General features: G+C 38.2%; 1 protein-coding gene across 1 annotated transcript in view; it reads right to left on the bottom strand.

Annotated features, from left to right (window-relative positions):
• Positions 1-12,306, bottom strand: part of LOC141336980 (neural cell adhesion molecule 2) — a 95,067-nt gene that overhangs the window by 51,990 nt on the left and 30,771 nt on the right. Inside the window, exons 7-8 of the mRNA XM_073842701.1 lie at positions 10,589-10,758; positions 6,781-6,926 (exon numbers count right to left, since the gene is read on the bottom strand). Coding sequence (XP_073698802.1) covers positions 6,781-6,926; positions 10,589-10,758 — 316 coding nt within the window. The remainder of the gene's footprint in view (positions 1-6,780; positions 6,927-10,588; positions 10,759-12,306) is intronic.

Raw genomic sequence — 12,306 nt, 5'->3', positions numbered from 1 at the left:
AGTAGCTAGGGTGTTGCTTAGTGGTTGCTAGGTCGTTCTGGGTGTCTACAAGGGTATTTATATAAGGTTACTAAGGTCTTCTGAATAGTTGATAGGGTGTTGTTAGGTGGTTGTTAGGTTGTTCTAGATGTCTGCAAGGGAATATCTATATGGTTGCTAGAGTGTTCTGAGTGTTTTTAGTGTGTTGCTAGGGTGTTCTAGGTGTCTGCAAGGGGATATTTACATCGTTGCTAGGATGTTCTGAATAGTAGCAAGAGTGTTGCCAGGTTGTTCTAGGTATCTGCAAAGGGATATCTACATGATTGCTAGGGTGTTATGAGTGTTTTTTATAGTGTGTTGCTATGTGGTTGCTAGGGTGTTATGGGTGTTTTAATAGTGTATTGATAAGAAGTTGCCAGGGTGTTCTAGGTGTCTCCAAGTTTATTTTTTAGATGGTTACTAAGGTGTGCTGAATAGTTAGAGTGTTGCTAAGCGGTTACTAAGTTCTTCTAGGTATCTGCAAGGGAATATCTACATTGTTGCTAGGGTGGTATGAGTGTTTTTTTTATAGTGTGTTGCTAAATGGTTGCTAGGGTGTTATGGGTGTTTTTATAGTGTGTTGCTAAGCAGTCGCTAGGGTGTTCTAGGTGTCTTTAAAGGGATTTCTATAAGGTGTTGTGAAAAGTTGCAAGGGTGTTGTTTGTGGTTGTTAGGTTGTTCTAGATGTCTGCAAGGGGAAATATTTATATGGTTGCTGGACTGTTATGACTGTTTGTGTGTGTTGCTATGTGGTTGCTAAGGTCTTCTAGGCATCTGCAGGGGCATATTTATATGGTTACTAAGATGTCCTGAAGAGTAGCCAGAATGTTGCTAAGCAGTTACTAGATTGTTCTAGGTGTCTGCAAGGGATATCTACATGGTTGCTAGGGTGTTATGAGCACTTCTTATAGTGTGTTGCTAAACAGTTGCTATGATGTTCTATGTGTTTGCAAGGGGATTTCTAAAGATTACTAAGGTGTTCTGAATAGTCGATAGGGTGTCATTAGGTTGTTGCAAGGGTGTTCTAGGTGTATGCAAGGGGGTATCTATATTTTGTATTAGTTGTTAGGGTGTTACTGTGTGTTTGGTAGGGTTATTTAGGTGTTTGCTAGGGCAACTAGAGTATTACTAGAGTATTCTGAGTAGTTGCTAGGGTGTTGCTATGTGGTTGCTAAGGAGATTCTAGGTGTCTACCAGGGAATATCTATATAGTTACTAGAGTATTCTGAGTAGTTGCTAGGGTGTTGCTATGTGGTTGCTAAGGAGATTCTAGGTGTCTACCAGGGAATATCTTTGTAGTTACTAGGGTGTTGCTATATGGTTGCTAACGGGGGTCTACCAGGGCATATCTATGTGGTTACTAGGTAGTTGCTAGGGTGTTGCTGTATGGTTGCTAAGGAGATTCTAGGTGTCTACCAGGGAATATCTATGTAGTTGCTAGGGTGTTCTGAGTAGTTGCTGGGGTGTTGCTATGTGGTTGCTAACGGGGGTCTACCAGGGCATATCTATGTGGTTACTAGGTAGTTGCTAGGGTGTTGCTGTATGGTTGCTAAGGAGATTCTAGGTGTCTACCAGGGAATATCTATGTAGTTACTAGGGTGTTCTGAGTAGTTGCTGGGGTGTTGATATGTGGTTGCTAACGGGGGTCTACCAGGGCACATCTATGTGGTTACTAGGTAGTTGCTAGGGTGTTGCTGTATGGTTGCTAAGGAGATTCTAGGTGTCTACCAGGGAATATCTATGTAGTTACTAGGGTGTTCTGAGTAGTTGCTGGGGTGTTGCTATGTGGTTGCTAACGGGGGTCTACCAGGGCATATCTATTTGGTTATGAGTGGGTTTTGATACATTGATCTGTGGTTGCTAGGATGCTGTACAGTCAATATTTGGTATGAGCACTACTACTAGTAATGAATGAATTAGTAAACAACACAGCATGAATTTTTAATTCAAAACACATATACAAAACCAATGGTGCGTGTGAACACAAACGCATGAATATAAACTACAGAATCCGTCCCTGCATAAAAAACAACAATGCATCGTGAAAAACCACCTTTCCGACTGAATGAACATAATAAACAACTAATAAAATCAGCTGCCAGAATCATATTTCTCATTCGGCGGTGTTATGACCTCCAAATACAAATTATATTCAGAGAGCTGGCCTGTAAGCAGATACCAGAAACTGATCAGTAAGTAAAAAACGCAGACACACACTGTCTCTATCAATGTGTGTGTGAGTGTGAGACGGAGAGACACCATCTCGCCTTGGGCAGATGCTTCCTGACTGTTTGATATGCTACTGAGATCTCTGTGAGACGACAACCACAGCACACTGAGAGAGAACAGAGGACGACACACAGAGCAAATGGACTGAAAGACAGACAGACAGCTATAGATAGATAGATATATAGATAGATTGTGCTCATTTGGTTCATCAAGTAAACTCCATGAGTTTCTCATGCGTCTCAGACTCCTGCTGTACAGTACATGTCCGTCATCAGAGCTGCTGCAGGATGCTGTTCTGCTGGAGGGAAATGAGTGGAAACGAGGGGCGTGGCCGACACAGACGGCTGAACACGATTGATTATCTACACAACACTGAACAAGACTTTGAGGAGCTGTCATGTACCTGTAATGATGAAATCATTAGAAATGCTGCCTGTGCTAATGATTATGGAACAGGAAGAGCTGCATGATCACTGTACCGCACCAACACCGTGTCACAGGGAGGAGTCAGAGACGTGCGGATCCATTTGCAAGGCTTTATTAGAATGGTAAACAGGCAAGAATAATCACCAGAAAACGGGAACAACGTAGGTAATCCGGGAAACAGTTCAATAATCCAGCAGTGGTCGCAAATGGCAGGAAGCAGGAATCGTCAACGGGGTACACAGTCCAGAGTCATACACAGATAATCCAACACAGAGAAAAACGCTTAGAATTACGACCATAGGAACAATAAGACTTCGCAAGGTGGCTGTGTGTGAGAGTGGCTTAAATGCAGTCAGTAAATGTGAAACAGGTGTTGCAGCAATCAGATCAGTGGGAAATGAGGAACAGGTGAATGCAGAGATTAGTGCAGTGGCTTATGGGGATTGTAGTCCATGAAGTGTGGTGCAAGAGTTCATGACGACAGGGAAGACCAGATACGTTACATAGCCCCTCCGCAAGGAGCGGCTTCCAGACGCTCTAACCACCTTAACCATCTTGAGGGTGGTGGAGCGGAGGCGGAACAGGGGGAGGGATGGAGGGCCAGGTCCATGTAGTGGTACTGGAACCACGAAATGAGGCGGAGCCGACGGAGGGAGAAGCCATGGAGGAGGAAGGGTTGGCTCCTGCATGGGGCCGACCGACGGAGGTAGAGCCGGTGGAGCCCGAGGCGGAACCGGAGAGTCGATGGTCCTGGGCGACACAGAGGATCCGGAGGGCCAAGGCGGAACCCAAGGCTCTGGCGACCCCGGCGGAGATGGAGGTCCGGAGGTACGCAGCGGAGCCGGAGTGACAGAGGATCGAGGCTGTGCCCACGGGAGGGAGGAGGTCCACAGAGCCGGCAGGACGGAGTGACGAGGCGCAGCCGGAGGAGTAGAGTCCAGAGGCGAAGGTGGGGTGACGACTGACCGGGGCGGAGCCGGAGAGACGATGGAGCCCGGAGGAGCTGTTGGGCCGACGGCCGACAACGGAGACGAGGGAGCACAGAGCCGGGGTGGAGCCGCAGGGTCGGAGGGCCGACGTGGAGTCCAGGACTCTGAGACTGGAGGTGATGGTGAGGGGTCCTTCAGTCTGGACACCGATGGCGACTGGCAATCCCACTGCGAGTCCTCTGCACCGAAGGTGGGATGTGGGTGAGCAGAGGGACTGTCAGGAGACAGAGGTGGCGGGACTGGAGCAGCAGGGAGGGTGGGTGGGAACAGTCCATGCATGGCCTCCTTGACCAGAACCGGGCAGACAGGAATCTCAGGACAACTGGACAGCACCAGTGGAGGATCAGGTAGGCTGGGCGGAACCAGCGGAGGTTCAGCAAGGCTGGACAGGACCAGCGGAGGATCAGGAAGGCTGGGCGGAACCAGCGGCGGTTCAGGAAGGCTGGACAGGACCAGCGGAGGATCAGGAAGGCTGGGCGGAACCAGCGGAGGCTCAGGAAGGCTGGACAGGACCAGCGGAGGCTCTGGAAGGCCTGGTGGAACCAGCGGAGTCTCTGGAAGGCTGGGCGGAACCAGCGGAGTCTCTGGAAGGCTGGGCGGAACCAGCGGAGTCTCTGGAAGGCTGGGCAAAACCAGCGGAGTCTCTGGAAGGCTGGGCAAAACCAGCGGAGTCTCTGGAAGACTGGGCGGAAACAGCGGAGTCTCTGGAAGGCTGTCTTGAGGAGCGGGCTCTGGACATCGCTCTTGTGAAGCGGGCTCTGGACGACGCTCTTGTGAAGCGGGCTCTGGACGACGCTCTTGTGAAGCGGGCTCTGGACGACGCTCTTGTGAAGCGGGCTCTGGAGAACTGGACGACCCCAGCGGAGATTCAGGAGGGCTGGGCGTCTCCAGCGGAGACTCTGGAAGAGCAGGCTCTGAGCGAGCGGTCACTGGAGGGCGCTCTGGCGGCGCAGTCACTGGAGGGCGCTCTGGCGGCGCAGTCACTGGAGGGCGCTCTGGCGGCGCAGTCACTGGAGGGCGCTCTGGCGGCGCAGTCACTGGAGGGCGCTCTGGCGGCGCAGTCACTGGAGGGCGCTCTGGCGGCGCAGTCACTGGAGGGCGCTCTGGCGGCGCAGTCACTGGAGGGCGCTCTGGCGGCGGAAACTCTGCAGCAGGCTCAGGAATGGTAGCCATCTTGTGCTGTGGCTCAACCTCACCCACAGTAAATGGAGAGCCACACAACAAAAGAGCCAGATCCATGTAGTGATGCAGAGTCCAGTCAGGTTCAAAATTTGGCATGTTGGAAGCCAATGGCTCCGAGAGTCCTCCACGAAAAAAAATCATGAGGCACATCTCATCCATCGACGACAGATTTGCCAATTCAATGAAGTCCATAACAAAATCCTCGATAGTCCGCTCACCTTGCTTGAGCAGCATGATCTGTACCATTGGATTCATGCTGGAACCGGATGACACCATAAAGCCGCTGGATCCTTAGTTGGCGAAGTCTTCTGTCACAGGGAGGAGTCAGAGACGTGCGGATCCATTTGCAAGGCTTTATTAGAATGGTAAACAGGCAAGAATAATCACCAGAAAACGGGAACAACGTAGGTAATCCGGGAAACAGTTCAATAATCCAGCAGTGGTCGCAAATGGCAGGAAGCAGGAATCGTCAACGGGGTACACAGTCCAGAGTCATACACAGATAATCCAACACAGAGAAAAACGCTTAGAATTACGACCATAGGAACAATAAGACTTCGCAAGGTGGCTGTGTGTGAGAGTGGCTTAAATGCAGTCAGTAAATGTGAAACAGGTGTTGCAGCAATCAGATCAGTGGGAAATGAGGAACAGGTGAATGCAGAGATTAGTGCAGTGGCTTATGGGGATTGTAGTCCATGAAGTGTGGTGCAAGAGTTCATGACGACAGGGAAGACCAGATACGTTACACACCGCAGGTGACATTTAAAGGGATAGTTCAGCCAAAAACTAAAATTTACTCACCCTCAGGCCATCCAAGATGTTGGTGACTTTTTTTTTTTTTTTTTTTAGTAGAAAAGTAGATTTTTAGTTGAAACTGTGCACCTTGGTGACTCTTAAAATGCAATTTTAAAAACCATCATTTCATCAACTCAAAAAAATAAAAATATCATGTATTACAAAATTAATACCCATGGCTCCTGATGATACCTGTATATTGAGGTCTTATGAAGTGAAACGATCAGTCTGTGCAAGAAACGGAAAATTGTTTAGAACATTATAACCTGTAATCCAGAGCCTCACACAAACAGGGAAAGCTGATTCTTTTCATTAAAAACATTATTTTCTTTATGAATAAAGAATGAATTAGAAATCTTTTTATTATTATTTTTTAATAGTAAAATCCTCAATTTTCTTAATGCTAAATCTTTTCTTTCAATTTATAATGATAAAAATCGGTCTTTGTGTATTTTTAAATTTCTAATAATAAAAACATTTAATTTCCTTATTCATCATGCATTTTTTTTCTAATAACAAAACAAATTTACTTTCATTATTCCTTGTGCAAAATCTCCTTTTTTATAGTAAAATCTTTAATTTTCTTAATGCAAAATGTTTTCTTCCTATTTTTAATGACAAAACCCATCTTTATTCTTTTTTTTTTCAATTTCTAATAATAAAAACCTTTATATTCCTTATGCAAAGTCCTTTTTTCTACTTTTAACAGTAAAATCCATAATTTTCTTAAAACTAAATATTTTCTTCCAATTTATAATGACGAAAACCCGTCTTTATGCATTTTTAGTCAAATTTCTAATAATAAAAACTCATGCAAATAAATAAATATATTTAAATAATACATTTCTAATATATATCTTATTCCTTGAGCAATTTTTTTAATTATTATTCTTAATAATAAAAACCTTTACTTTTAGGATCACACTTTCATACTTTCTTTACTGTTCTACTGAAGAAAAAAGTCAGCTACTGTACATCTTAGAAGGAGGTGAGTAAATGAACAGCAAATTTTCATTTTAAAAAGAACTATCCCTTCAAAACTCTGCCATTATTTATTCACTCTAATGTCATTGCAAACCTGAGTGAATGCTGAGAGATCTTCAGTTTAGTGTGAGTTGCATCAGATTGGTGTGTTATTCACCTTATCTCCATCTGTGAATGTCTGTCCATCACTGGCTCTCCTCCAGGAGATTTCAGGCAGCGGTTCTCCCTCCGCCGTACAAGAGATCATAGCAGCGCTTCCCTCCACCGCCGTCACGTTCCTCAGCTGAGTGATGTGCGGCTGGACTGAACAGACAGAGAGACAGAAGTTCAGCGAACAGCTTTAACATTGCAGACGTTTCTGTGAGTTTATTTTAGAATAATTGCTTTAAATTACATCTCAATTTGCACTAAACACAATGTTCTGTCTGATAGGACGTCACACTTGCACTTAAACAGACTTGGTTTCTCCTTATTTTAGAAATAAATAAGTGCAAATTACAATAATATTAATAATAAATATTATAAATATAATAAATATTTTTTCCTAATTTGTCACGATAAAATCAAATTTATAGTAAAAACCTGTATTTTCTGAATGCATTTTTTTTTATAAAACTGTTACTTTCCTTATTCACAATGCATTTTTTTTTATTTCTAATAATAAATACTTTTACTTTCCTTATTCCTTATACAAAATATATATTTTTCTTAATGCAAAATCTTTTCTTAGAGTTTATAGTGACAAAACCCATCTTTATGCATTGTTTTTTTAATTTCTAATAATAAAAACCTTTACTTTCCTTATTTCTTATGCAAAATCTTTTTTAATCTTTAATAGTAAAATCCTGAATATTCTTAATGCAATATCTTTCCTTATTCCTTACGCAACATCTTTTTTAAAAATTATTTCTAATAATAAAAACCTTTACTTTCCTTATTCCTTATGCAAAATCTTTTTTATTTACATAGTAAAATCCTTATTTTTTATGCAAAATCTTTTCCTCTAATTTAAAATGACAAAAACCTTTACTTTCCTTATTTCCTTGGTAAAAACCTTTACTTTCCTTATGCAAAATATTTTTTTATAAATAGTAAAATCTTTAATTTACTTAATGCAAATTCTTAACCTCTAAATTAAAATGACAAAAACCCATCTTTATGCATTTTTTTCTATTTCTAATAATAAAAACCTTTACTTTCCTTATTCCTTATGCAAAATCTGTTTATTTAAATAATGACAATCCTTAATTTTCTTAATGCAAAATTTTCCCTCTAATTTAAAATGACAAAAACCCATCTTTATGCATTTTCCCCCAATTTTAATAACAAAAACCTTCACTTTCCTTGTTCCTTATTCAAAATCTTTTTTTAAAAAATAGTAAAATCCTTAATTTTCTTAATGCAAAATTTTTCCTCTAATTTAAAATGACAAAAACCCATCTTTATGCAGTTTTTTTTTTCGATTTCTAATAATAAAAACCTTTACTTTCCTTATTTCTTATGCATTTTGTTTTCTTTTAAAATACTAAAAACCTTGATTTACTTTATGCAAAAAAATTTCCAATGCTTAATTTTCTTGAAAAATCTTTCAACGCTGTGAATGTCTTTCCTGTTCCTGAACTCTGTCTCAGCCGGAGAGTATGTTTAGCGACAGGTTCACATCAGGAAGGTCTTGTTTTATGCTGAACTCACCGATAAACCCTATTAGAAGTGTGAGTGAGTGTGTGTGTCCCACAGATAAGCTGCTCTATGTATTTTTCTTAGTTTCCCCCTGAACACCAGCGGAGTCGAGGGCAAACAAGTTTCATGCATAACAGCCGTTCCTGCTCTCGCACAGAGCGCCGCTGAATAAATCCATGCCTGAGTGAATGAAACCCAGCAGAAACAGTTCTTTACAGCGCAGCCCTTTGAACAGCGTCTGCAGAGATCAAGGAGTTATTTGTAGCGGGAGACGCAGCAGAAACACCCAGAGGCTGCGGAGAGCGTGAGCACATGTGTGCTACATACACACGCTCCAGCAAAGACAAACACATCGCTGGAGACGTGCGAGAGAGTACGGAAACACTCCAGGAAACGTCATTGATGAACTGCTGATGAGGTTGACAAGTGTTGCTAAGGTGTTCTGAACGGTACCTTAGAAACTGCAAAAACACACCCTAGCAACCACCTTGAGCTCTTACATCCAGCAAGATTACTGAGATGCAAACTTTAATTACATATAATTTATAATTATAATGTATTATTATTATTAATGAATTATAATAATTAATAATTATTTAAAATAATTTTTTCAAGATCATTTATTAGAATTATTAACTAACTTTTATTTTTGTATTTTCAATTATCATTTTAATCATTTTTATATATTTTTTTAAATTTTGTTATGCATTTTTCTCTTTTTTTGGCTTGTTTTTACTCTTTTTAAATGTAACTGTTTAGCTTTGTTTATTTTATTTTTACTTATTTTTTATTTATTTCTAATAAAAAAAAAAATACTTTCCTTATTCCATATGCAAAATATTTATTTTAATAGTAAAATCCTTAATTTTCTTAATGCAACATCTTTTTTTATTTATAATGACAAAAACCCGTCTTTACGCATTTTTTTTAATAATAAAAACCTTTACTTTCTTTATTCCATAGGCAAAGTCTTTTTTTAAATAGTAAAATCCTTAATTTTCTTAATTTCTTTTTTTTATTTATAATGACAAAAACTTGTCTTTACACATTGTTTTGTTTAAAATAATAATAAAATAATAAAAAAAATAATAAAAACCTTTACTTTCCTTATTTCTTAGAATAATTAATTGGCTTTTATTTTTGTATTTTCAATTTTCGATTTATAATTTTGTAATGCTTTTTTTCTTTTTCTTTTTTGTTCTTTTTAAATATTGCTATTTAGCAATAATAGTAATAATTGTATTTTACTATTTAAATAGCAAAGTAATAATTGGATTTTATTGGATTTTATTTCAAATAAATTAAATATTTGTAAAAGCCCTGGTAGTAGTATTTATTTATTGCCCATAAATAGTTGTCCGACCCTGAACAGTTCTTGTAAATAAACCACACTGATAATATTATTAATATTTATTAATAATAATATTTATATTTATATATTATATTTATAATAATAATAATGAAATATAATCATTAATTATATCATATAATTACAATTTAATATATTTAAATATAATATATTTAACAGTATTTATAAACTGACTATATTCTCTATTTTTAACTAATATTAAAATTATTCTATATTTTAATATATATATATATATATATATATATATATATATATATATAAATAAATATAAATATAAATTGTTCTATATTTTAATACATTTTTTTTTAGTTCCCTAAATATCCACACACAGGCTCTGCTTTAGATGTAAAGCACTAATATCAAGCAGTTCCTGACATCTTTATCCTCTTCAGCTGTTTGTGTTTAGTTCTGTGGTTTGCCTTTTTCACGTCTCTCCTGTGACTGAACGTCAAGAGCTATAAATGTCACAAAGTTACACCGTGGTTACGTTCCACCTTTTAAAACAAAACTGCCTTTCAATACAAACATCTGTAAGATCCTGACGACGGAGAATAAATCTCCATATATTATCATCCGACAGACAGGAGGTCCAATCAGAATAATCAGTTTTTGTGAATATGCACAGCAGCTTCATGAAATCAGCAACTGAATGTGGGCTCCATAAAGAACCTGCTGGAGTTTTTCATGATAATTGAACAGTCTTTCATTTTCCCTGAAATGAAATTCCAGATAGCGGCACATTTATGGCGCCGTCTGTGCGTCCCAAGACGCATCGCTTCATTTTCTTCAAGAGAATCTGAGTGGAAAGCAACTAAATGGAAAAAGAAAAGAAGAATGGTCCACACCGCTGACGTGAGGAAAGACTTCCTCTGAAAAATCAATCTAACGTACACAAACGATGCAAACGTTTCCTCACCGAACACTTTGAGGAAGAGTTGGCTTTCTGAGCTTCCGGCTTTGTTGCTGGCGCGGCACGTGTACGGCCCGCCGTCCCCCTGCCGGATGTTTTTGACCGTCAGCGTGCTTTTGCCTCCGTCCAGTGTGTTCAACATGTACTGCTCTGATCGCTCGATCACGTGACCCTTCCTGTGGACACAAACCATCAGATCAGATGATTGACTGCAACTGAGAATACATTTAACAGTCTATAAAATATCATAAATGTGACCCTGGAGCACGAAACCAGGTATATTTGTAGCAATAGGCGGAAATACATTGCATGGGTTAAAATTTTTATTTTATGCCAAAACATCATGTTTTATGAAGATATTTTGTTAATTCCCTACTGTAAATACTGTATATCAAAACTTTATTTTTGATTAGTGATATGCATTGCTAAGAACTTCATCTGGACAACTTTAAAGGCGTTTTTCTCAATATTTTAGATTTTTTTTTTTTGCACCCTCAGTTTAAATGATTAATAGTTAAAATAATTTATTCTGAAAAAAATCCAAACATTTTGAAAAATTATATAAAAAAGTTTTTTTTTCTGCTCATCAAAACAGTCAAAACAGTAAAATATTGTTACAATTTAAAATAGCTGTTTATCAAATTGTCATTTATTGCAATTTATTTGAAATAGAAATCTTTTGTAACAATATAAACACATTTACTGCCACTTCTGATCAATTCACGGTTACTTACTAACTTAATTCATTCATTCAATTAAGTATTAATTAAAAGCATTAATATTATTTTATAATAATATTATTATTTGTGACCCTGGACTACAAAACCAGTCTTAAGTAGGACAGTTGTATGGGTCAAAATTATCGATTTTTCTTTTATGGCAAAAATCATTAGGATGTTCCGTGAAGATATTTTGTACATTTCATACCGTAAATATATCAAAACTTAATTTTTGATTAGTAACATGCATTGCTAAGAACTTCATCTGGACAACTTTAAAGGCGATTTTCTCAATATTTTAGATTTTTTTTTTTTTTTTTTTTTTTGCACCCTCAGTTTAAATGATTAATAGTTAAAATAATTTATTCTGAAAAAAATCCAAACATTTTGAAAAAATTATATAAAAATGTTTTTTTCTGCTCATCAATTCTGCAAAAATACAGTAAAAACAGTAAAATATTGTTACAATTTAAAATAGCTGTTTAGCAAATTGTCATTTATAGCTATTTATTTGAAATAGAAATCTTTTGTAACAATATAAACACATTTACTGCCACTTCTGATCAATTCACGTTTACTTACTAACTTAATTCATTCATTCAATTAAGTATTAATTAAAAGCATTAATATTATTTTATAATAATATTATTATTTGTGACCCTGGACTACAAAACCAGTCTTAAGTAAATTATCGATTTTTCTTTTATGGCAAAAATCATTAGGATGTTAAGTAAAGATCATGTTCCGTGAAGATATTTTGTACATTTCATACCGTAAATATATTGGATTTGTAATATGCATTGCTAAGAACTTCATTTGGAAAACTTTGAAGGCGATTTTCTCAATATTTAGTTTTTTTCCAACCTCAGATTCCAGATTTTTTTTTTTAAATAGCTGTATCTCAGCCAAATATCGTCCTATTTTAACAAACCATACATCAATGGAATTTTTTTAGATCTTTTTAGGCCTTTATGACTGGTTTTGTGGTCCAGGGTTCTAAATGTC

The sequence above is a fragment of the Garra rufa genome, chromosome 6 (genome assembly GCF_049309525.1).
Source record: "Garra rufa chromosome 6, GarRuf1.0, whole genome shotgun sequence".
Lineage (NCBI taxonomy): Eukaryota > Metazoa > Chordata > Actinopteri > Cypriniformes > Cyprinidae > Garra > Garra rufa.
This window is presented reverse-complemented; position numbering and strand designations above follow the sequence as displayed.